Raw genomic sequence first — 21,644 nt, forward strand, 5'->3', positions numbered from 1 at the left:
GCCCATGCACGAGGCCCTAGCTTGGGCCTGCAGCATAGTAACGACCATGTACGGTAACTATAATGACGTATCGTGCTGCAGCTGCCAGTGAGTTAACAACATTATAGATGCTCTTTGAATGTAAAGCTCCGAACTGCGATTTTGTAGCAATGCCGTTTTTTTATTATTATTATTTACAAAATACTGCAGGTCCAAGCTAGGGCCCATGCACGAGGCCCTAGCTTGGGCCTGCAGCATAGTAACGACCATGTACGGTAACTATAATGACGTATCGTGCTGCAGCTGCCAGTGAGTTAACAACATTATAGATGCTCTTTGAATGTAAAGCTCCGAACTGCGATTTTGTAGCAATGCCGTTTTTTTATTATTATTATTTACAAAATACTGCAGGTCCAAGCTAGGGCCCATGCACGAGGCCCTAGCTTGGGCCTGCAGCATAGTAACGACCATGTACGGTAACTATAATGACGTATCGTGCTGCAGCTGCCAGTGAGTTAACAACATTATAGATGCTCTTTGAATGTAAAGCTCCGAACTGCGATTTTGTAGCAATGCCGTTTTTTTTATTATTATTATTTACAAAATACTGCAGGTCCAAGCTAGGGCCCATGCACGAGGCCCTAGCTTGGGCCTGCAGCATAGTAACGACCATGTACGGTAACTATAATGACGTATCGTGCTGCAGCTGCCAGTGAGTTAACAACATTATAGATGCTCTTTGAATGTAAAGCTCCGAACTGCGATTTTGTAGCAATGCCGTTTTTTTATTATTATTATTTACAAAATACTGCAGGTCCAAGCTAGGGCCCATGCACGAGGCCCTAGCTTGGGCCTGCAGCATAGTAACGACCATGTACGGTAACTATAATGACGTATCGTGCTGCAGCTGCCAGTGAGTTAACAACATTATAGATGCTCTTTGAATGTAAAGCTCCGAACTGCGATTTTGTAGCAATGCCGTTTTTTTATTATTATTATTTACAAAATACTGCAGGTCCAAGCTAGGGCCCATGCACGAGGCCCTAGCTTGGGCCTGCAGCATAGTAACGACCATGTACGGTAACTATAATGACGTATCGTGCTGCAGCTGCCAGTGAGTTAACAACATTATAGATGCTCTTTGAATGTAAAGCTCCGAACTGCGATTTTGTAGCAATGCCGTTTTTTTTATTATTATTATTTACAAAATACTGCAGGTCCAAGCTAGGGCCCATGCACGAGGCCCTAGCTTGGGCCTGCAGCATAGTAACGACCATGTACGGTAACTATAATGACGTATCGTGCTGCAGCTGCCAGTGAGTTAACAACATTATAGATGCTCTTTGAATGTAAAGCTCCGAACTGCGATTTTGTAGCAATGCCGTTTTTATTATTATTATTATTTACAAAATACTGCAGGCCCAAGCTAGAGCCAATGCACGAGGGGTAAAGAAAAAGCTTTACACAAGCACTGGCAAAACATCAACCGGAAATCATCATAAATCATGAAGAAAGAAAAAAAATTATATACATAAAGATGACACATAAATGAGCACCTTATGGGCGTGAAAACAATTATGAACATTGAAACTTTAGGAAAAACAGTCCTTTGCAAGAAAAAACAAGAAAAGCGCTTCACATTATGACGTCAATGCCTCGAATGAGTCACTGTTTTGAAGCATACATAGCGGCAAAGCGTTCCACTCTGTAATCGTTCGTGGAAAAAATGAAAACTTGAATGTCTTAGTACGTGTTCTAAATGGTGTTATCGATTCAGCATGACGATTTCGAGTCAGTGGTGACATCAGAGGTTGGACGTACGGAGCAGGGTCTAATGCGAGATGGTTGTTTTTCAAGTGAAAAAAAAATTTTAATCTCAGAATTTTTCGACGTAGCTTAAGTTCCTGGATATTATTTTGTTGCATCATAAAGGTTGGGGAGTCCGTCATGAGGTAGCGAGAAAAGATAAACCGAATGGATTTACGTTGAATGATTTCTAGAGCATCAATGTTTTTCTTAGAGTGTGGGTCCCAAATAACACATGCGTATTCGAGCACCGGTCTAATGATTGAATTATAGATGCTACTCCGTTTCCGATGCTACTCCTTTCCGCGCTTTTAGTTGAGGGGGCATGGCCGCGCTGATGACATCAGTGGGATCAGCCGTCCGTGAACGGTGGATGATGACGAGAGCGGCTTAGAATCGAGCGGGAGGCATAGCTACAATATTGCGGCGTTGTCTTCTTTCTCTCCCGCTTTTACCCCACTGTGAATGCACTTAATAACGAACTTGACGGCATCCAGTTTTAAAGCTATACTAAACGATGTTTTAAAGCTATATATACTAAATACGGGAAGATCTCAGCGCCTGCGAAGAATTCCTTCCTTTCAACAATGGCTGAAATGTCAGCGAGCTTCGTGATCACCGTTCTGTCAGTTGTTCAGGAAGCTTCAATAATTAGTTTTGCTCATGAATATAGGCGCCGACACAATCTTACGGTTTACAGTGGAATACTACTTGATCATACATCGGCATACGCTGGAAGAGCGAAAACAACTGTTCCAGAGATCCATCGAAAAACCGTGCAGTTCCTGCGAAAGGAGTCGCGTCGCTTATTGTTCTGCTGTCCAGTGCTGGTGCCGCCAGCCAACCCGTCTGGTGCGACATCAGCCTTGACCGGACGTCGCGCCTGATCGATCTTTCTTTCTTTCTTTTTTTCTGAGTCAACTGCATTTGTTTAACCGTTCTCGCTGTCGACTCCCCGAGGGAGAGGAGACAAACGCGCGCGTCACCGCATTTCGTCGTTTCACAGCGATTCGAACCAATCAGCTTGTCGTGCGTGCGCGCCTCGCCTGTGTGCGTGCCGTGTGCACAGACACAACATGCGTGATGCGCCGCCTCGGCCGTCTGTCCGCTCTCCCAGGTTCCCCATCCATCACCGCGAACACGCGAAAAAAAAAAAAAAAGCGCGCTTCGCAGTTGTGCTGCCACGACAACAATCGCAACGAGCTCGCAGAAAGCTTCGGCCGAGAACCATGCAGCCGTGTCCGCCGGCTGTTTATCACTCTTCTTCGCGTACATATACGCGCCATACTACTACATGCAGCCCGCGTGAGGAGAGGTCCAGACTCCAGAGCCTCTCCACGCTGCCCAATACGCTGTCGCAACCGAACGCCCCCACGCAGTCTTTCTCTCCCCCCCCTAGCCCTCTCTCAGTGCGTTCTCTCCCCTCAACCTTTCTCTTAGACCGCAGCTCCAAAACAGCTCCCGGATCGATCATTTTCCACGCAGTGTTGTGTGCGTTATGCCACGCGGCGGCTTGCGGCGGCGGCTTTCCCTAACGCACGCACAAACGCGGGCTCCGGCGAGACGATGGGGGCTTCCCCCGAAGACATACATGCAGCCCCGCTAAAGGTGCGCTTTCCTCTTCGACGACGAAAGCGTCGTCTCGGGCTGCTACTGCTGCTGCTGCTGCTACATCCGGACTCGTGCGGGCGAGGCGCCTTCAGCTATCGCGCAGCCCGCTTCGGTGCTGCTGTCGCCCGTAGCTTCGCAACGCACACTGGTCCCGCAGCACCCCGCCGCCGCCTCTCCCCTCGCCCACGCGTCGGTTTGCGACTGGTGACGGGACGGGAGTCTGCCGCCGCTCTCGTTCATCTTCATCAAGCGTCAAGTCGACCGCCTGTCAGGGACCCGCTGCGTGTGCCGGCCGCTCTCGATTGGACGGCCCGCGCCGTGTACATCGCGAGCCTGCGACGGCAGCGTTTCCCGCGCTCGGAGAGGCGCCGGCTAAAAACGTAGCCGCGCTTCCTTTTTCATAGAACCTTTTCTCTTTATCTGTCCCTTCCGTTTTTTTTTTTCTTATCCCAACTCTCTCAGCGCTCTGCTTTGAGCGCTCTGCTTTTGTTGGGACGTCGGGAGGAGCAAGATCTCCGTTTTTTGCGTCGCTGACGTCGGCACGAGTTGTAAGCCCGTATATAATCCCTTGCTGTGTCAGCTGTATAACGGTGGCGATCATTCCGCAACTCGGGGAATGTGTTGCCAAGTGACCAAGGGGATTGAGCGTCCAAGGTCTACTATTGTATGTTATAGTACAATGTCGACAGTTACGCCGAGAGAGATATATATATTTATCATGAGAGAAATGCTGAGAGGTCGGCCTGAATCAATGTTCTGACCTGCTATTCGGGGTTGGGGGAAAAGGAAAGGCTGTAGAAAGATAGAATAGGGAAGACGTTCATTATGAGGATGAAGGCGGTGGTAAAAAGCTTGCACGGTCCGAGACTCTTCAAAGTCCCTTGTCCAGTCCGCTCTCATGCAAAAATTTGATGAGAGCCATCAGACTATCAGGCTGATGACGAGGATGAGGCGAATGTCTCAATAGAACCTTTTCAGTCAACGTTGCAGCGACAAATTTCGGCAAGATGTCTGTCAGCGCTTTTCTCTGTGCATCAAATCGCGGACAGATGCTCAAGAGGCGTTCTGTCGTCTCTGGAATAGCGCGTTCCTCACAATTCGGACTGTCCGCGCCGCCGATGAGATGCAGGTAGCGCCAGGCGAAGGCCACACCTAATCGTAGCCTGTGAGGCAAGCTTGCATTGTAATTTTTCATGGTGGGCCGTGCGTTGTTCGAGCGACGCACGTTCGTTGGCTACAGCCGTACTTTTCAATGGCACTTCCGGTTAATCTGACGCTTCATTGTAGCTTTCAGAAGAACTGCCCTTTTGGAGATAACAAAAGAGAAAAAAACATTGAGATAAGCTACAGTCAATTTGGGTACCACTCGGTCACCATGCTACACAAACATCCCTGCCCTTCAGAATTTTCTATTTGGAACGACTTTCTATGTGCGAGACGACCGCAAATCTGAGAAAGTGTTACATATATATAAAAGTTGGCGTATTAATTTTTGAGCCACCATGAAGTCTCATACCAAGATTTCTAGGCCTATAAGCGGCCCTGATGTTTGCTTGTGACCCTATGTTATAATGCTCAGAGTCAACATGGAAATGATCGGCATTGGGTATATATACATACTTTCCTATAATGTTGCTTCTGCCGGTGCCTAACGCACTTATAGCTTCTTACATTTTTGACGCTGCTAGGTTACTTACAATTTGTTCTGTGGCCATGATTAGAGTAACAAACGACTGTCTACCGAGCCGTTTCGACAATCAAAATCACTTCTGTGCATCTGTGCAAGCCTTATCTGATTTGCTGTAAAATTGAGTTAAATTGTCGGATTATTTCTTCTTTCTTTTTCAATATCACTAAAAAATGAAATATATCTGTGCGTAAAGCACATAAGTAGTCAAAGGACACGTCACAGTCAAGCAAACGAGATAGTGTGGCTTGAGAGAAAACAGAAAAAAAAACTATGTGATTTTCTAATAAAGAAGTACCATATAATAGAAAGTACCACATAATGTTCGTGTTCCCTACTTGCACGATTGGAGCGTCAGGTTTTCCTGCAGTGACCTTTGGTTTAGGCTGTATGACGACCACTGCATGTAAATTAATACTAAAGGCTTGTTTATTTCAAAAAGGGAGGGTCCGCACGCCCCAGGGAAATGAAAGAAGAAAATAATAATGAAGCCTTGTTGGCCGGTGGCGCAAGTCCTGGCTTGCAACACTGAAAACAGTATGAAGTCACCAGCTTTAAATGCTGTGTGCACGATGTCGCTAATTCTTGACACGTGTCCTATCACCACACACATTTTCTACGTTTCAATTTCACCCACAGCTGATTTCCCCGATGCTTTCCGTGGCTTCATTGCCTGTTGGCTTTATACGGTCACGATTAACAATATCGAACCCATCGGTTCCCCTTCTTCTATCACCATGGATGCTCTAATCCCTAAGAAAAGTTTTTACGCCGTAACTGCCTGTAAGAGCAGGTCGCGGGCGAATGTGATGTTAGACTAGCGTGAAGGCGGCCAGCCAAAGGCAGCTGGTTTTGCCAGGGAAGAACGTTGTGGGTTCCGCTTTTACGTTCCTCCAGTATGAATTGTGGACGTGTTCATCCGCTTAGCTGCGGGTGCACGGTTAGAAGGCAAAATTCCGCCCACAACGGATTCCAATCCACGCGCCAGAATGGAAATAATTTTATCAATCTCCTTCGCGCAAAGCAAGAAGCGACTGGTATGCGCAGCGAATGAGCGCCTCGAGGAAAATCGCGCTATTTTTTTACGATGGCACTCTCGAATTCAGCAATTGCAGTAACGACTAGTTGGCGCCACGAAGCTCGAAGGTATAGGCACACATACCAAGGGGGCCAGCCTTGCTCAGCAAGGCATCACGGAGGGCGCGATTCGGTGTAAATGTGATGCCGAGGTGCCGAAGGGGGTGGTTTTACCTCCACGACCGACATGCCCTCGCTCCGCGGTCTCTCGACCTTCCAAATTACAGAGCGCTCTGCTGGTGGCAATTAGCCGAATGAAGCATTCGGGCGTCCCGACTGCGCAAAAGAAAAAAGAAACTTGTCGCCGCAGTCATCGCCTTCGTCGGAAATGAGATTCACATCAAGTATGCATATCTCCGCACAGAGAAGCCCCATGCGCCACTATAAGCTGCTCGAGCACGTTGGAAGGAAAAACACTGCGTGAGCAGCACTTCCGCGGGTTCCGGACCATCATCGTGCTCGGCTACGACCCGTCGGGCTCCACCACGGTGCGATCTCGCTTATATCTGAAAGCAATTTGCTCGCGACATCGGGATGAAACAAGAAAGAGAGAGAGAGAGGACATGAGAACACGCTCAACCGAGAATTCGCTCGCGGGGGCCGCGCGCTTTTTCTGCCTAGCCGGCCTGCTCGCAGACGTCTTCCCTCCCAGTGCATCGGGGCGATGCAAAGCCACTCCTTTCTATCACGCCCGTGCACGCATTATTGCGTGGCTTCTTCTATAGTGGCTCGCCAGAGGGGCCGCTCTTGCAACTTGTTTTTCTCGCCGCCGCCGCCCCAATCCTCCCGGCGGCGGCCTGTGCCGGACTGTAGCCGGTCAACGCACCCTGTCGCGCGCGCGCCACCTCCCGGTGGCTAAATGAAAGCCACCGGGAAATTCCCGAGAAGCCTCTGGAGTCCCTCAGGGCGTCAGTGCCTCCGTTCCGCGGTGCCGCTCGGGGGCTCTTCGGATATGAAGAGTTCGTGATCTATTAACGATCCCGGCCAAGTGACGACGCCGCCAGTGAGTGTACGCGCGAGCGCGCACTCTCTCTCTCTCACACACACGCACGCACGCACGCACGCACGCACGCACACACGTGCACACGCTGCTGGGGATGTCCGTGTCCTTCAGGACAGGAGAAGTGAATCGAGAGGAAGCTGCTGGTGGCAGCAGCAGCCAACTGCCCCAGGCCTCGGGAGAGCAAGCCCGTCTACGGAAGCCTGAGAAGACAAGCGCAATATACGCGTGCACAACAGCCTAAGAAGTGAACGGAGAAACACGCTCTGCTTGGCCAGTGAACGAATAGAAGAAAAGAAAAAAGAAAGAAAAAAAAGGCTATATCTCTCTCTCTTTGGCGGAGACCGGTTTCTCGGCGGCGATGCATCAACCTCCCCGCCCGTGAATGGTCAGAAAGGGCGGAACACGCAATTATTACGGGTTCATTTTCTCGGCGCTCTTGAGGTTAGGCCCAGGCGAGCGTGTCCGACGACGACCAGGGGCGAAGCGAAGCGGCGTGAGCGCGTACCTGCTTGGCTGCCTTCCTACCTGCCTGCCTGCTGCATGGGCGCGCGTGAGGGCAGCCCCCCGCCGAAGCTTTCTCGCTTCTCGGCTGCTGCCCGCGGGCCGCTCCAGTGACGCGTCGCGACTTTAGCTTTCCTCCCGTGAGCCCTCCCCGTCCGTCTGCTTCGTGAGAGCCAGCAGTAAAGGCGCGTCCACTGGACATACGCGCGTGGAGTAACAGCAAAATAGGCTCGCCGCCAGTGGAGAAGCATAAGGAGTTACCAGGAGGACCTCGAGGCAAAGAAGTGCCAGTATGATTGCAAAGTGGAGTGGCAGGGGGACGACAAGCGTTGCCAGACGAGTCAAGGAGGCAGTCAGGTTCGGGTGAAGTGAAGCGGAGAGCGTCTTCCCACACGCAGGCAGTATAAACGCTATGGCCAGCCTTGCGAAAGAGTAGGAGAAAACACGTGCGCGGAAAGTCGAAGGAAGGAAGGAGACGGAAGGAGGCGCGCATTCGCGGGTTTCCATCGCGCCGGCGACGACCGGATGAAGTCTCGCGCAATGCCTCTCGCTTCTCCGTCCTCCTCCCTCCCACTCCCCCCCCCCCCCCAGCACCTCCTACAACCTTCCGCCTCTGGAAGCAGCAGACTGCAGCGGCACGCGGGTTGCTTCCTTCGGCATGCAGACGCCGCCGCCGCCGCCGCCACCTCTTTTGCTGCGCCTCTCGGCACCGCCACCAAGTTCCTTTCCGGTCGCGCCGCCTCGTCTCCTTCTCCTTGCGAAGATTAATTTCTCAAGATTTATACGGTCGCGCGACCTGTGTGTGTTTGTGTGTGTGTGTGCGAGGCGCTTTTTTTTTTGTTTACGGCAGCGATTGTCTCTCCGCTAGACGCCGGCACCGCGGCGCTCCGCCGCCCCTTGACGTGCGCATAATTTATTTATTCCGCCATTTACAAATTGCGAGGCGCGCTTTGGGTAAACAGCTTCTCTTTCTTTCCCTGGCTTTCGCTCGCGTCCTCGTCGTGTTCGCAGACGTGTTCAGTTCTCTGGTTGCGCTTTCCTTTTTTTTTTTCTTCCTTGGCATCTTCATTTTCGTAGCTCATACAAAGTGGCCGTGTCCTGCCTGTTGCCAACGCGAGCTTTTATATATATATTTATATAGCTAGTGAACTTTGCGCGTAAGCCAGGGTAAACGCGAGAATACCAAAACTGCGCCCAAGGCAGACGTGAGAATGCGAGAAATATCTGCAGAACGCAATTAGAGAGTGGACCGGTGTCTCAAGGCGGAGAAGTACTAAAAGACACTATATATTCATGGTCCTCTTTCTTTCTATTTCATTAATTCTGTCTTTCATTCTCTCTCTTTCTTTATTCTTTTTTTTAGCGGTGGTGATTCTCGAGATGCCTTTTTGCCACTCACGTTCTCGAATATGTCCGCCACATACTGAAGCAACGTCGTCACTTACATCGCTTGCTGTTATTTCAGAATTACAAAGGCTGACGTTCTCCTTTCTTATTATTTAAGCTTTACCTTCACTATTATGTCTCATTTACCTTTTTTAATATTCTGACCTTACCTTAATCTATACCTTAAAATTATTATATAGATTGCACGCCACGCATTGTAAGGAAAGGAAACTGTATATGTTGATCTCCTGCTGTTTATGCTTGAAGGGTAACGCAAAGCATAAATCAATTAAACGTAAATGACGAGCTTAGCCTAAAACACAATATAGCTCTGGAGTTTCTTGTACATATCACTTTTGACTGGCATTTTCGGGTTCACTTCTAAGTACACCGTAATGGAATTACGAATATACATGTGACAAATGTTTCTTGCTTCATAGGTAAGCACTTTCCATTACCTTCATTCTACTCATTCGCGTAGTCTTCATTCCACTTTATAGCCTTCATGGAAGGTTGTGAACAAGCGATAAAGACTTGAATAATATTTTCGGCGTGCTGTTCCAGTGGGAGCTCGCGAAAGGAAATGCATTTGTCACATGAAGCTGTCGTACGTGCTTTACAGGCTCACTTGATCATTCTCCTTTAACTGCTACGCATAGCCAAATGATAACCATCACGTAATTCGATGCAACGTTTCCTCACCGCCTGAGGCGCACTGCTTAATGAGGCTTGCCGTTGTTATCGGCAGTGTTATCTCGACCTTGACGCGTATGAACGTATGTCAGCAACAGTCGCCTATGCGAAGCCAGCGAAAACGTTGCCGGTAGTTTCGACCAGAAATGGGCTATAGCTAGTATAGCTTTTTTACTAACGCGCCACAAGACGGAGAACAAATGTACGAACAGTCGTACGCTTGTGGGTTTTCTGTAATGAACCTTCTTTTTGTGATTGCGCCGCAGCTGGTTTGTTTCGATTTTCATTTCATTTCATTTATTTATCCAAAATTCTTTGTACAGGGTGGATTTACTGGTCAATCTAAGCACGCAGTGCTTGTAAAATGACCAGGCAGTTGGTGAAACAACGTATTAAATTCATATTACTACATAACTACAATTACATTACTACTACACTACAATACTACATTACTACAATTAATACATTCTCTCGCATATATACACTGAACACCGTCCAATGCAGTAAACAAAAACAAACAAACAAAAAAACATTTTGAGTTCCTGTTTCATTACACAATGTTGTCAAGAAAAACATCAAAGTCAAAACAAAGTCAAAACATCGAAGCGATACATAAATACACCAGTCACTTACAGGACTACAACTCAATTCTTTAAACTGCTGAATTCAAAATTATACACAGGTATCGAAGCAAGAACAAACAAAAGTTGAAAACAAAGCCGGTAAACAATTCCGTACGAGTCAACTGGCTTTACCTAGTAAATGTTTATTGAGCTTGCACACCAATTTCTGATCGCTTTATTCATTTTTCGTTTCGTGTTTATTGTACATAATTCATCACTCAATTGATTAAATACTGAAGGGACATAGTAGTTCCGGGTTCTTTTTCCATAGTGAGTGTAGACACGTGGTTTCACGTACCTCTCAGTTTGTCGCAGTGTCACGTTCTTTTTTACGGCAACCCTGAATTCTTTGCTGAAGTAGTGATTCTTCAAAACTACATAATTAAATAGTTCTTTCACTGGTAGTATACCCAGGGCTTGGTATTTTTCCCTTGTACCTGCGCTATCTAACGCTGTACCGTAGGTTATGCTCTTGACTATTTTACGAATTACGCGATTAATTTCTTGTTTTTTGTTTTCAGAGCAAGTGCCGTATAATGTAATGCCATACATAAGTAAAGACTCAGCTAGCGCCTTAAATACAGTAAGCTTTACTTTAAATGGAGCTCTGCCTCGAAGGTGATACATCATGGCAGCAATTGATCTTAGCTTTTTACATATGTATTTAACGTGACTATTCCAATTCTTCCAAATTTTCGCGCGTTGTTGATAATTACGAACTTGTGCGTGACTGAGTGAGATGTTCAGCCTCTCAAGGCTGGCTGGCCGGCGTGAAATTGAAATAAATTTACGGGAGGGTTTCTCAGCCTTCCGAGCGTTGTGACTGCTGTAGAATCGGAATAAGTAAACCGCACCACTCTCCGTATAATACTCACTGAATGGAAACAGTAAAGTATCAGTACAGTGTACCAAACAACGCGAGAACGTCCAAAAGCTCGCGAGACAGCCTCCGTGGTTCTACTGTGCTGCTAACTCGCTGTACTTTCCCTAGAAGCGTCAATTCGGCGTAATGCATGTGCAGCCGCCGAATGGGCCAACCGTAGTTATGAGAAGACACTCATTACCATAGAAAAGTATGCAGCGTTCTTGCAAGCTAAAAGAAGCTCTCTGTTAGTTTTAGGAGTTTTAGTGTAGCTGAGACAGAATAGACATGCCATAGCGGAACCCTTTATACCGGCATAGTGGTAGTGACATTGCATAGTGACAGCGTGACCGGTTGTAAAGCGTTGGAAGCGTCCTTGTATCGGTTGACTTTCAAAAGAAGATATACGGAGATATACTTCCACGATGATCACATCACTGCCGACACGATTGCGCTATGGCAGGTTTGTGGCACGTAGGCGGTAGTCATTGGAATAAAAGCTCTTCGCAGTACACGGTTGAACGCAGTGACACAAGATGTCTCGCCACTACACCTGCTTCTCGCGCTCTATAGCGCTATATATATATATATATATATATATATATATATATATAGTGCGTCTCCTCTATGCTCTTACACGTGCTCCTCTCTGCAATATTGAGCAGGGCGTGTGACAAGCAAGTGTATACCTCGTTTCAAAAAATGAACTAGTAAAGAAATATATATACACACAAGTTTCATTTTTCCTTTATTACAACCAGAAAAGCGCGTGGGCCGCGTACAGCATAGGCGGATGCTTACTTTGTGCCACGCGCTGTCATAACGAGAGAAAGAACAGGCGATGTTGGTGTCCGGTCTTGGCATCGTACTCGACAGAAGACATTCCGCGCAAGCGTGGTGTGGGCAGAAAATAGAAACCCGATAAAACGAGAAAGAAAGAAAGAAAGAAAGAAAGAAAGAAAGAAAGAAAGAAAGAAAGAAAGAAAGAAAGAAAGAAAGAAAGAAAGGAAGAAAGATTGAAAGATAGGTTGAAAGAAAGAAAGGTTGAAAGAAAGAAAGAAAGCCCGTAATCGCGGAAGATTTCTCAGAGGAAGAGAAAAGACGCCTTTGCAAGGACGCTCTCTGTGCGCTGTCCGTGCATGGTGGTCTGTGATTTAGCACCATTAGGCGTCGACCACACACGCACGAACGCGCAAGACACCACCGAACGCCGGTGTCCACGAGCGCTGTGGCGCACAAGGTATGTGGCGCTACGTATACGTACGCCCACAAACAGACGACAAAAGCGTTTTTTGATGAGAACCTGCGCCATGAGCTTTCCTTTCGAGCCCCGGCGATCCTAATGTTCTTTTTCCTCCTTTTCTCTCTCTCCCTATCGTGCAGACGGCGTGAACGCCATGGGTGAGACCAAGCGGCAGCGGACGTCATACACGCGGTACCAGACGCTGGAACTCGAGAAGGAGTTCCACTTCAACCGCTACCTGACGCGGCGGCGGCGCATCGAGATCGCGCATGCGCTCTGCCTCTCGGAGCGGCAGATCAAGATCTGGTTCCAGAACCGGCGCATGAAGTGGAAGAAGGAGCACAAGATGGCCAACACCATTCCACCCCAGATCCCGCAGGTGATCCCCGACCACCATCCGCACATGCACAGCGAAACCAAGGCGTAGGCAGGGCAGTTGCTGCCGTTCTCATAACAACCGTTTGTTTGCCCTCTCTTGTTTCTCCCGTTCGACATGCCCACAGAACAGACGAGGAAAGAAAGAAGGAGACGAGGGAAAGAAAAAAAAAATAACTCGAAGGGAAAGAAAAGATCGAAAAAAAAAGAGAGAGAGTACAGTCGATTCCACCTCGTTCGTTCGTTTGTTCAAGTTCGCTCGTTTTCTTAAGCTCTCCTTCGTCTCTGTCGTGAAAGGCGTCTAGTATATCTATTTTTATTCTTTTCTTCCCTTCGTCGCTCCTCGAAATCTCGCAACTTCACGCGCGCGCACGCGGTTACGAGGCGCGTCTGTCGAAACAATCCCTCTTCGACTGATCTCCCCGCATGCTAGGCGGCATCAATTACAATAACTCCGGCGAACTCATTCGAGAGCGAAAACTGAAGCCTTCGTGCAATCAGAGGAATGCACATATGCGCCAATCCGGTGGCGACACTCGACGTAGCAGCGTCATCCACCGTTAGTTCTGTTCCTAAACTATACGCAGTGTTCACCTTCCATACAGCCGCCGTCGCCAACTTCAACTAACTCAGGAGATATATCCCAATAGACAAGCACAAAGCGATCGCACAGAGGTTGCTTTCAATCGAGCCTTCCAGGTGTAAACACACCAAATCCTAAGCAATGAAATTCCCCGGAAATTACGACCTGCTTCATGCGTATTTACTTTATCACCCAACAAAATGTTATTTGCATCTCGAAGGAATCTTGTAACACTTCCTTAATTTGCGTGCCAGGTCGACTACTGTTCCGAGCGTGAAGTCGTCACTCGTTTCCCGTCTAGTCCCAGGCCTATGACAAAACAGAGAAACCCAGGCCATCGAAGTTCCAAAACTGTAATACTAGACTGGAAAACAGCTCTCTGTGTTTGCACTGCAATACTCATTCCTTCCTAGCGGTTTGCGACGTGCGGCTGTATTTCCTCTGATGTGCGCGTCGGCTTCTGTCGGAAAGCTCCCCCAAAACCTCTCCGTCAAATGCCTTTGGAACCGATGCTCTCTTCCCCCCCCTCCCGACTCCCTCCACCCTTGCTTGCTTTCGGCTACCATGTGCGTACAGAGCTTCTTCTTTTTCACTTCTCTCGGAGTAAACGTACCATGACCAAACTTAAGAAAAAAATATACAAGCAAATGGCCCGAAAGAAAAAAAAAGGAAGAACCATCCGCCACCGTGCATATACCGCCTCAGTGAAGCGAGCTCCGACGAATGCCATCTGGTGCCGGTTCTCCAACTCTTTGTCCACCCATGGGTAAATTGCCGAGCGCTACACCTAATTATTTTGCTCCCTCATCCCCAAACTAAATGGAAAAAGCATGAAAGAAAGAACAGACAGAGAGATCACATTGTTAGTTGCTTAAGCTACCGTCTTGCGTTCTAGCTCACGCAGTAATGAACGTAACCAATTTAGAGAGTTCATATGACTATTCAAAAAGTACCGTGCAATATGCGTGCGGTGTAGCGCACCCACCCGACGCCTTGCGAAGCGGCTTAGCTTTGATAATGCTATTCTGTTTCTATTATAAATCGACAACGCCCGAACCGTCAGACTGTCAGGCTTTGGAAATCAATTTTTTTCAGTGTATTGCACACTGTTGGTTTAGCAGTGTCAAACTGATTTAAGGTAGACATGCGTGCAGGCCCAAGAAACATGTTAGCTGATCCCAAACAGCAATTCACTGAATTGGAACTGACAATCGCAATTGGCCTACATTTCATAATTGGTCGATGACCTGCCCAGATGAGTTTGTCGCAGCTTCGCCCATCCAAAAAACCGAACAAACTGCCTTTGCATATCGGAAATTACGCTTCGCAACCAGAACTAAAAGAAAAGAAGAAGAACGAGCAGAACCTGTTCAATGGCAGCCCCGATCCTCCGCACCGGAGGAAGGCAGCTATCTCGTGCGGTGTGTCTAAGCAGTGAAGCTAACGTCTTTTCGGGAAACAAACAAACAAACGTGAGAATAACAACGACTGTCTTATCTACGCGCGTGGTGATCGACATAATGGGCTAAGCAGAGCTCAGGCCGTGGATCCTTACGAAATTGCAAAGCCTATACGACGAAATCATATCGCGAAAATCGCGCAAACAAGTCGTGTAACTGAAAAAAAAAAAGAAGAAAGGCAAACTTCCTGTCGTCATTTGACTGATGGGCAGATCAGCAGTTTACAACACAAGACGGATCCGGCCAAAGAATAGCTTTCCCCAGAAGTGCATGTCGCGGTCATACGTGTGGCATACATACTACGACGAAAGTAAGAGAAAAACAGCGACGACGAAAGGAAATAAAGGAGGAAGAGAAAAGAAACAGCATCAAACTCGGAAAACACGACCCTTGTGGCAGTGACTTCCGCAAAGCAAGAAACGTGACCGACGCTGTGCGCTCGAGCCGTTACGACTTGCGCCAGCCAGCCAGCTCACACAGCACCCATTCGCATGGTCTTGGTCCGAACGCTGCCGTGACGTGGAAACACCGTCGTATAACTTCGAGGAAACAAGCAGCGACTCGGAAAAGGCCTTCGCCGCTGAACACGCCTCTCCAGGTATACGAGGACTGGCTCTTTATACGGACTGCATGCCATCTCTCCACCAGACGAACGTCGCCTTGCGGTGTCTGCTCGTTCGCCGTGTCACCTAGGGAAGAGTCGTGCCACCTAGGGAAGAACGCTCGCGCAAGGGAGTCAGCCATCAACGAGCAGCCTCCTCCGTCATCCCGCCTCACCCTAGTGGACTTTAGGGTGAAAGGAGAGGAGGAACGACGGGTCGTCTTCTCTCTCGTTCGTCAGCGCTGTGTGCTGTGAAATCGAGTGCCCCCGAAACAAAGACTCTCAGAACAACACCACACACCTCGAGCCAAGTTTGTGTGCGCTCTAAAAGCAGCGGCGGCGCACGACACCAACACTGGTCGACGGCACCAAAAATATAAGAAGAAACCATGTGTGACACCACTGAAACACACTCATACACACCAAAAGAAGGAACAAGCAACAAAAGAAAAGAAAGATATATTTATGTATAAAGTATGTATGATCTGTAAAGTAAAACGAGGGGATAACAGGGGAGTGATAGAAAGGATCCAAACAAACAAAAAATAAAGAAGAGAGAAAGCTAATAGTTTGTACCACACACTCGCGCAAACACACAAAACACACCCGCACCGAAAGAAGGAACGGCACACAAAACACACGCGAAGGACTGTGTGACCACGAACTCCTGTTTTTCCCCCTTCTCCCCCTCTCTTCCCCAATGCTGCAATTGTTCCAGCGACGTTGTTGTTCATCGCTGCGTCCTCCAACCGCCGAGCGGCGCGGCTGAGGCGTCAAGCCGCAGCGGCAGCTCGCAGCGTTCGGCAAAACACGGGCCAAGGCAAAGAGACAAGGAAAGGAAAGCAAAGAAAAGAAAAAAAAACTGTTCTCTCTCCCGGGTGCGAGGATTGATTGACTATTCGACGCGCTTTGGGTGATGATGCCTGTACACGGTGGACGCTGTGTGTGACGGTGTATATACTATATGTGTCAGTGTCTTCAGGCATGCACACGAAAACATCCCAGAGCGGTAAGGTGAAGCAAGTGACGCAGGGCGAAAGAAAAGTGTCGTATTAATGTGAGCGCACACTCAGGGGTAAGTACACGTCGGGCTCTCGAGTGGCTCACTGGTGAGGGGAAAAAAAAGAAAGGTGGTTGGGAAAGAGAAGCCAAGGCAAAGGGGCAGAAGTTTAAACTCAATAATTTAAGAAGAACGCGAGGGAAAGAGATTTGAAGCTGACGAGAAGTGCAAAGTGCTCCCTTTGTTTTCGTTTTTTTCGTTTCCTATAGACTTTCCCTCCTAGCCGAGCGTGTTATATTGAGGTGTCTCTTTAGCTGTACACTTGTTCTCCTGGAAGTGTTGTTGTGGGGAAAAAGTGTTGTGAATGTCATAATGCTTCGTTTCTTCATGACACGAGCGAACTGTTTTTGCTTGCTTCATTTTCGCATCGATGACTCAGTGCATTTGTTTGCCCCCTTGTTGGGTATGAGTGGAGTGTGTGGAGAGATGAACTTGTGTTCACTGGCTGTTTATTATTATTATTTGTGGTCACCGTGTTACTTTTCCTTGTCTCAGGTTTTTACGCCTACACCAATAATACTGGTGAAATAAGAAGGAATGTACAATATTGATTTTATTTTTACACTTTCACGTGTTACCTGGAGCATTCGGTGAGAAACTCTATATATGCTTGTTTTGAGAATGTGGTTGTGAATTTCTTGTGTACATAGGTTATTTTACTTGAGAACATTTTTTTTTTCTGACCATTTTAAAGAGTGTGGATATGTGCTGCTCATTTACTGGTTGGTTCACGTTTATTTTGTTCTCTTTTGAGGAGTGAACCGATGATGTGTTAGAGTCATGCCAAGAAGGAAACAAGACAACTACGGCAAAAGAAACCTGATGAAAAAGATGTATGTTCGGAGGCAAGCAAGAGAATGTGGTTCGTGCCATATTGTTCTCGATTTGCTGATCTCTCCTTATAGTGCTAATTTATTGCGTTTGCATTTATACCGTGACATAGGTTGGACAACCGCTTTGGCTTTTTGCTCACCGGTACACGGTTTCATTAGAGTTTCGTCCCGCCTTGCATAAAACATGTCACGGCGTGCGATTGGTCGCGCAGTGGACGCGTTGGAATGATAAACAGGGGTGAACGCAGGGGCTAGCAATTTAGGGACGACCCCCGCGGAAGATTGTACGAACGGTCGGTGAGTGAGAGCCCTCGCAAAGAAGTCCCAGTTCGTCTTAGCGTAGTGAAACATTCGATTCTAATCGAACACGATTGTTCGAAAACAATGGACTTGGAATATCGAATCGAATACGGAATACCTTTATTGCTTTTGTAAATGCAAGCAGACATGAACGAGAAGTTCGTCCAAGAAATACCTTATTCCTTAGGTTCGATGTACGCAAGTCTACGCTGAATTCAGCTGAGCAGCTTGCGGATGAAAAAAAGGAAGGAAAGTCAGAATTGACAACGATTCCTTGTCAGCCTTCAACAGGCACTATACGAACGGCCTGCAGACAAAGTCCGCATGTCTTTATTTTTTTCCTTTTTCGGAGTAGGCATTCTCCTGTAAGTGCAATAGCGCCGTCTATTCTCCCATAATTAAGTATTCGAAGAAATTCAATGCCATATTGTATCTGTTCCAAACAGATGTACTCGACTGTTCGAAAATTTGAATATTCACGCATTACCGATTTCTCCTTCACTGATTCGCAGGCACATCTCCCAATAGCACCGCAGGGTCCGTGACGCAGTTAATTACCCTGGGAACTCTGTTCGCGCTTAACAAAATGTTCATCGAGACGGACATAGGGCACTGCCTGCCAAATCTCGCCCCAAGAGAGACATAGATAAAAACTTCCAACTCGTTCCCCACCGCTAAAGGCAACCGGGCCCCGCCCTCTTCAAAAGTAGGCGGGGCCGCGAAGACGCCGCCGTACCGACCAATCGCACGCCGACGCTTGTGTCCATTTCACCGCTTTGCTTGTATAGAAGCGCCATTTGCATGGCGAGTCCTCTCGACCCGAATTATTTGAAGAAGGAAAAAAAAAATCCGAAGTCAGTTTTTCAGATATATATTATAAATATATATATGTATACACAAACATTACTATTTATGTAGTGCTTTCCATCCACATTCATTTTAGTGGGAGGCGTACGAGAATAGCGGCGCGAAGGCAGTCCTTTGTGCATCGCAGTGCTGAGGGGACGTCTTTTCACTCTTCTGGCCAGTCACGCCTCTCGGAGGAGCCGCGCCTGTCCACCTGTAGTTTGCGCTTGCCGTTTCCAAAGACGAAGCGACGTCGATCAGTGGCCGCAGCGAAGCGCTGCCCCCGAACCTTGGTTAATACAGCCTTCGCAGCTTTTCGCACACACATATGATTAGCGTGTTTTAGTTGAGTCCCGGTCAGCAAGTAACGGCATTGCTAGATTCTCTGCGTACCTTGTGCGCATGCCGCCAATGTCGCTTTGTAGTCGCCGACATTCTGATTAGTCTTCGAGTGTCTGCTTCAAAAGTCTTTCAGATTCGCAATATTTCTGCACGCCTTATTTGGTCACAAGCGACAATTTCCTCTACTTCTCAAATGAAAAGACACGTTCTTTTGCTGTTGTCGATAACAACGAGAGGTAAACTTGCAGGCACAGCAGTGATATTGATGCGCCTATCCAGATGAGGGCCGTTACCTATGGTTGCGGGATCTCTGCAGGCCAAGTGCTTGTAGCTCGGATATCACTTCGTCCCGCGCCTTGCTAAAACGTCGATAAAATCAACTTTAAACAACAACAAAAATTCAGTGGCACACTGGCGCACAAATGACGTATTTGTACGTGTATGACCGACCTAAGCTGTGTCACTGACAGTACTGCAGCGGAGCTGAAGCTCACATTTCTGCGTTTCCATTAGCGCTGCTAAAAATAAAAACAGCAAAAGAACGTTTCAGCGTAGGGTTGGTCGTAAAGTCACTCCAAGGTGGTCTTTACCTTTACTGCCCTCTGCTGGGTACCCCCCATACGTCCCCCCATACGGGGCGGACGAGGGGAGCTTGGCAACTTGCTGGTGGGCGAGGACAAGCAGCAATCGCCGTTATGCTAAACCTCTTTTTGGAATGTTTCGAAGGCTGAAAGTGCGGTCGACGGCCAGAAGGGCACCCTCAGCACTACGGCGCGCCGCTGTTGGACCGGTGTATAAGGTGCGGTAGTCATTGAGGAACAGCGCGTGGTTCGGTAACTGTGCACGGCACGCAGGAGTCGGTCGGATATCGGACGCGGTTGCGGAGGCAGCCTGTTCTTCTCCAGAGCAGTGTGTAAATGTCAATAGGATACGCGCGTAGTGGTCGTCCCGTGTTCGTCGTCGTTGTAAGAAGCAGCAACGAGCCGCAGAGATCGCGCAGCGGTGACTGGAAGGCTCGTTATTTTTAGACTCAGCTGGGCACGGAAGGAAGATGGTATTAGCGTCCGTCGCCTGCGCGTGCGTGTGCTGCCCGCCGTAGGCAGCTTTTTATTTCCCGTTCCGCAGTTCTCGAGCGGGAAAAGGCAAATAAAAAAAATACAATGCCTTGGTTCTGGCGTCAGGTGCGTTGTAGGACGGCAGGAGAGAAACCCTCCCCCTGTAGGCGAGCGAGAAACCGTGCAAGAGAGACTGGGCCTTTTCAAGACTATTCTCTGTAAATATTTGATACCCTTCATCAGGATCGCCCGGCAGCTCTATACTTATATAAATACCGCATATACAGACAAACGAGGTGCACATAGCTGTATACGCGACATCAAGCGAGAAAGAAGGAAGAAGTGTGAAAAAAAAAAGTATATATATATATAAATATATATATATACACACACACGCCGCTGCATCTACACCACATCAATGTCGCATTCCATTGTTCATGCGGAAGGAAAAAAAATAATAATACAACAGTGTGTCGACGTGAAGCCCTGCCTTTGTTTGTTCTGTCATAATTCATGGTGTCGTACCTCCTGACCTCTTCACCACTACCCCCCTCGCCCCCCCCCCCCCTCGCTTTCATGCGTTGATCCCGGTCCTAATAGCGTATAGTTCGTCACAGCGAGTGTGTAAACGTCTCTTGTTTTATTGTTTCGTTTTTTTTCCGCCCGCGCCTGATGAGATGCAGTTGTGTGACGCAAAAGCGTACTCAGTGATCTGCGGTTGGTGCAAAGAGAATACGGCTAAGTTGCAAGGTTGTGGTGAACAAAAAAAAAAAAAAGAAGTGGGGGGAGCAACCGTGGTAACGCTTTTATCCGAAGCGGCACCAAATTTTGCTTGTGTGCAAAGAGACGAAAGGACATCCTATCGAGACAAAATTGTGAGTGTAAAAAAAAAAAAAAATTGTCCAATGCCTGTTAATGTACTCATGCGTGGGTGATTTCAAGCAAAGCTGGGTCGTTCTCACCTTCTTGCTATACCAGTGCATTACTTGGAAGTCATGAACTGTGTATGAACTAAGCTGTCATTAAAATGTGGTTGATGTCACGGAAAACGCTGGCTTCTGTTTACATTTCGTGACGAACACCATCAGTTCGTCGCGCGAATACGGCCGAGGGCAAAGATGGACCTCGGAAGCACCCAAATTTGCTGAAACAATGGTTTTAATCCCTCAGTAGCCTAAACATTTTGGAATATTTGGAATGAACGCTTGGGCCCGCCATAATTTTTAACTGAAATGTGCCCTTCACTGCAATGCACCCCGAAAAATTCCAGGTGGTGAGCCTATAAACTTTCGGGCATATGTTTCCGCTGCATTCGTGGTCCTGTCATCACCTGCAATATTATTACTTTGCTTGTCCTCCTAATCTTCTCCAATAACCGATGTGTTCTCCATCTTCTATTATTCTTGAAATTCTGTAGCCGAGCTGCTATTAGGCGCAGGTCCTGTGGCATCTGGCCCTCCTCGGAGACATGAAATTGGATTGCAACGATCTAACAATGCAGCAAACGCAAGAAGGAACTACGTACGACCAAGGGAGTTTCAGAGAAGCCACAATAGTATATATATATATATATATATATATATATATATATATATATATATATATATATATATATATATATATATATATATATATATATATATATATATATATATATATATGTGTGTGTGTGTGTGTGTGTGTGTGTGTGTGTGTGTGTGTGTGTGTGTGTGTCAGGC

General features: G+C 47.6%; 1 protein-coding gene across 1 annotated transcript in view; it reads left to right on the forward strand.

Moving 5' to 3' along the window:
- Positions 1 to 20,975, forward strand: part of LOC139059106 (homeobox protein Hox-A5-like) — an 83,010-nt gene extending 62,035 nt beyond the window's left edge. The window contains exon 2 of the mRNA XM_070537011.1: positions 12,612 to 20,975. Within this exon, the coding sequence (XP_070393112.1) occupies positions 12,612 to 12,898 (287 nt within the window). The 3' untranslated portion in view covers positions 12,899 to 20,975. The remainder of the gene's footprint in view (positions 1 to 12,611) is intronic.
- The last annotated feature ends 669 nt before the right edge of the window (positions 20,976 to 21,644 follow it).

This window comes from Dermacentor albipictus, chromosome 4, assembly GCF_038994185.2.
Source record: "Dermacentor albipictus isolate Rhodes 1998 colony chromosome 4, USDA_Dalb.pri_finalv2, whole genome shotgun sequence".
Taxonomy (NCBI): Eukaryota; Metazoa; Arthropoda; class Arachnida; order Ixodida; family Ixodidae; genus Dermacentor; species Dermacentor albipictus.